The 2,069-nt window shown below is 40.3% G+C and overlaps 1 protein-coding gene across 2 annotated transcripts in view; it reads left to right on the plus strand.

The window, feature by feature from the left end:
• The first annotated feature begins 544 nt into the window (after window positions 1–544).
• acvr2a (activin A receptor type IIA) overlaps window positions 545–2,069 on the plus strand; it is a 63,968-nt gene continuing 62,443 nt past the window's right edge. For both annotated transcript variants that reach the window (XM_015371699.1, XM_015371700.1), the window contains exon 1: window positions 545–1,397. In XM_015371699.1, the coding sequence (XP_015227185.1) occupies window positions 1,343–1,397 (55 nt within the window). In that variant the 5' untranslated portion in view covers window positions 545–1,342. The remainder of the gene's footprint in view (window positions 1,398–2,069) is intronic.

A 2,069-nucleotide genomic window follows, 5' to 3' on the forward strand; every position in this document is an offset into this window, starting at 1 on the left:
AGATTTGATAGAAAATGGTCATTTTAACTTAAATTAAGTGAAAAATTTATAAAATTCCTAAATTATGAATGTATATTGAGCTTATAAGAAAATTATTTGTATTAAAACTAATTGAATAGAAATTTCACTTCATGCAGCTCTCTTAAGATATTTGAATCCCTTACCCTGTTTTTGTTTAATGCTTTTCTGTGCCCCCATGAAAACACTCTGGCCCCCTCCTGCCCCCCTGGTACATTTGGTCTAGATCCGCCACTGCAGAACACCATTGTAGATCATTAACTAATGAGTAAAGACTATTTCGTGGATGTAATAAAACGAATGATTTCCAGTTATTTTTTCTAATTTGACTAGAAATTCAGATTCCATATAACGAATGTAAAATAACATTAACCATTATTCTTTTTAGCTTACATTTTTCAGAGATGACTGACGTTTTAAATAATTCAGTAATTGTATTTTATTTTGAAAACCAAAGCCGGAAACAGGATGGCTCAGTGTGGCAGACTTGACACAGACCAATGACTCCATCTTGAAATTGTCCCGACCCGAGGAGGAGACGGACTTGGAAAATCCAGGTCGTCCTACACGGATTAACTGTAGTTTACGCCAAAAATTCCGTCACAAAATAGTGTTTCCGCTCCTTTCATCGACTTATTTAAGCCGAACCGGTTGTTTGGGCCACTTTGGAGCCGCCTTTCACTCCGCTGGAAGCCTTTTAATCGGTTGTGTCCCTGCTGGAGCGGTCGGATCCGGCTGTGGTTGTGGCCGGGCAGCCCCGCTGGACTGTCGGGTAAAGCTCGAGCTTCCCCGCGGATTAAAAAGAAAAAAAAAACAATTTTTTTTTTTAATTCACTGTTTTCTTCAAAGGAGGCTTTGATGTTTTTTATTTAGCTGGAAAAAAAATATTTTACGTCTATGCTTATGAGCTCAACGAGAAGTTTGATTAAGCAGCGGAGTGCGCTTGGTTTGGAGTCCGATGGATGTTAGCCCTGGCCGGCTGTGGCTCAGCTCTCTGCGCCGCTCAGCTTGTCTGCCCAGAATGCTGCTACTGACCTCGCAAGTGTATGAAAACAGCGGGTCTGGTGCCACCAAGTCGCCCTCCATTGCTTCGCTGTAAAACCTGGAAATACCACCGAGCATTCCCCCCTCCTCTCTCACCCACTCCTGGACATTTTTGGATTTAGCTTCCATTTTTAGTATAATATGTACATTGTCCAGATACTTTTCTCCTTTGGGGAGCAAGACATTCAATTTTAGATTGTTTCTGTGTTTTTTAAAAATCTTTTTGGAGGAGTTTCTGCTTTTATAAATCATCCTTTCTGTGGACACATTCGGATGGAAAATGGGAGACGCTACAAAACTGGCCATAGCCGTTTTCCTCATCTCCTGTTCTTCAGGTGGGTATCTTATGCATGCTCCTCCAATGCAATGTTTATTACTACTGCATAAAGCAATGCTCGGCTTGTGACAGGGTGTAAATAATGCATATGCAGACGCGGGGGAAGAAAAGCAGGGTGGAAAAAAAAAAGACAAATCCCCACAACCTTTCCTGCAGCCTCCTGTGTGGCTGTGCATGTTTCATATTTAGTCAGCTCAAGATGGGGCCTTAAGGCCCTCAAGGGGCCTTTGTGGAGCTCTGAGTGAGACATGCTGCTACAAATTGGGTCTGTTTAGTTTAAGTTCATTAGGAAACAATAAGGGTCTGTTTAAAGAAGGACTGTGCAGTGGAAAGAGATGGATTATAAGATTGAATTTAACATTAGACGGGTGTGATTTGAATGAGAGTCTACAGTGAGCTTTGTTGGCATATAGTACAAGTCAGTTATTACTTTCAATATGCGCGCTTGTTGAACTAAGGCAAACAAGCAGAAATTAGGTTTAGTTGAGATTAAACCAGCTTTGACCTAAATGTGTAGCCAGGAGCTTATTGTAACCCTCACTTATGCAGTTATACTAACAGAAACGGGCAACTGTTTTTAAATAAATCTATCTATCTATCTATCTATCTATCTATCTATCTATCTATCTATCTATCTATCTATCTATCTATCTATCTATCTATCTATCTA

Source organism: Cyprinodon variegatus, unplaced genomic scaffold (assembly GCF_000732505.1).
Source record: "Cyprinodon variegatus isolate N-32 unplaced genomic scaffold, C_variegatus-1.0 Scaffold63, whole genome shotgun sequence".
In the NCBI taxonomy this organism is placed as follows: domain Eukaryota; kingdom Metazoa; phylum Chordata; class Actinopteri; order Cyprinodontiformes; family Cyprinodontidae; genus Cyprinodon; species Cyprinodon variegatus.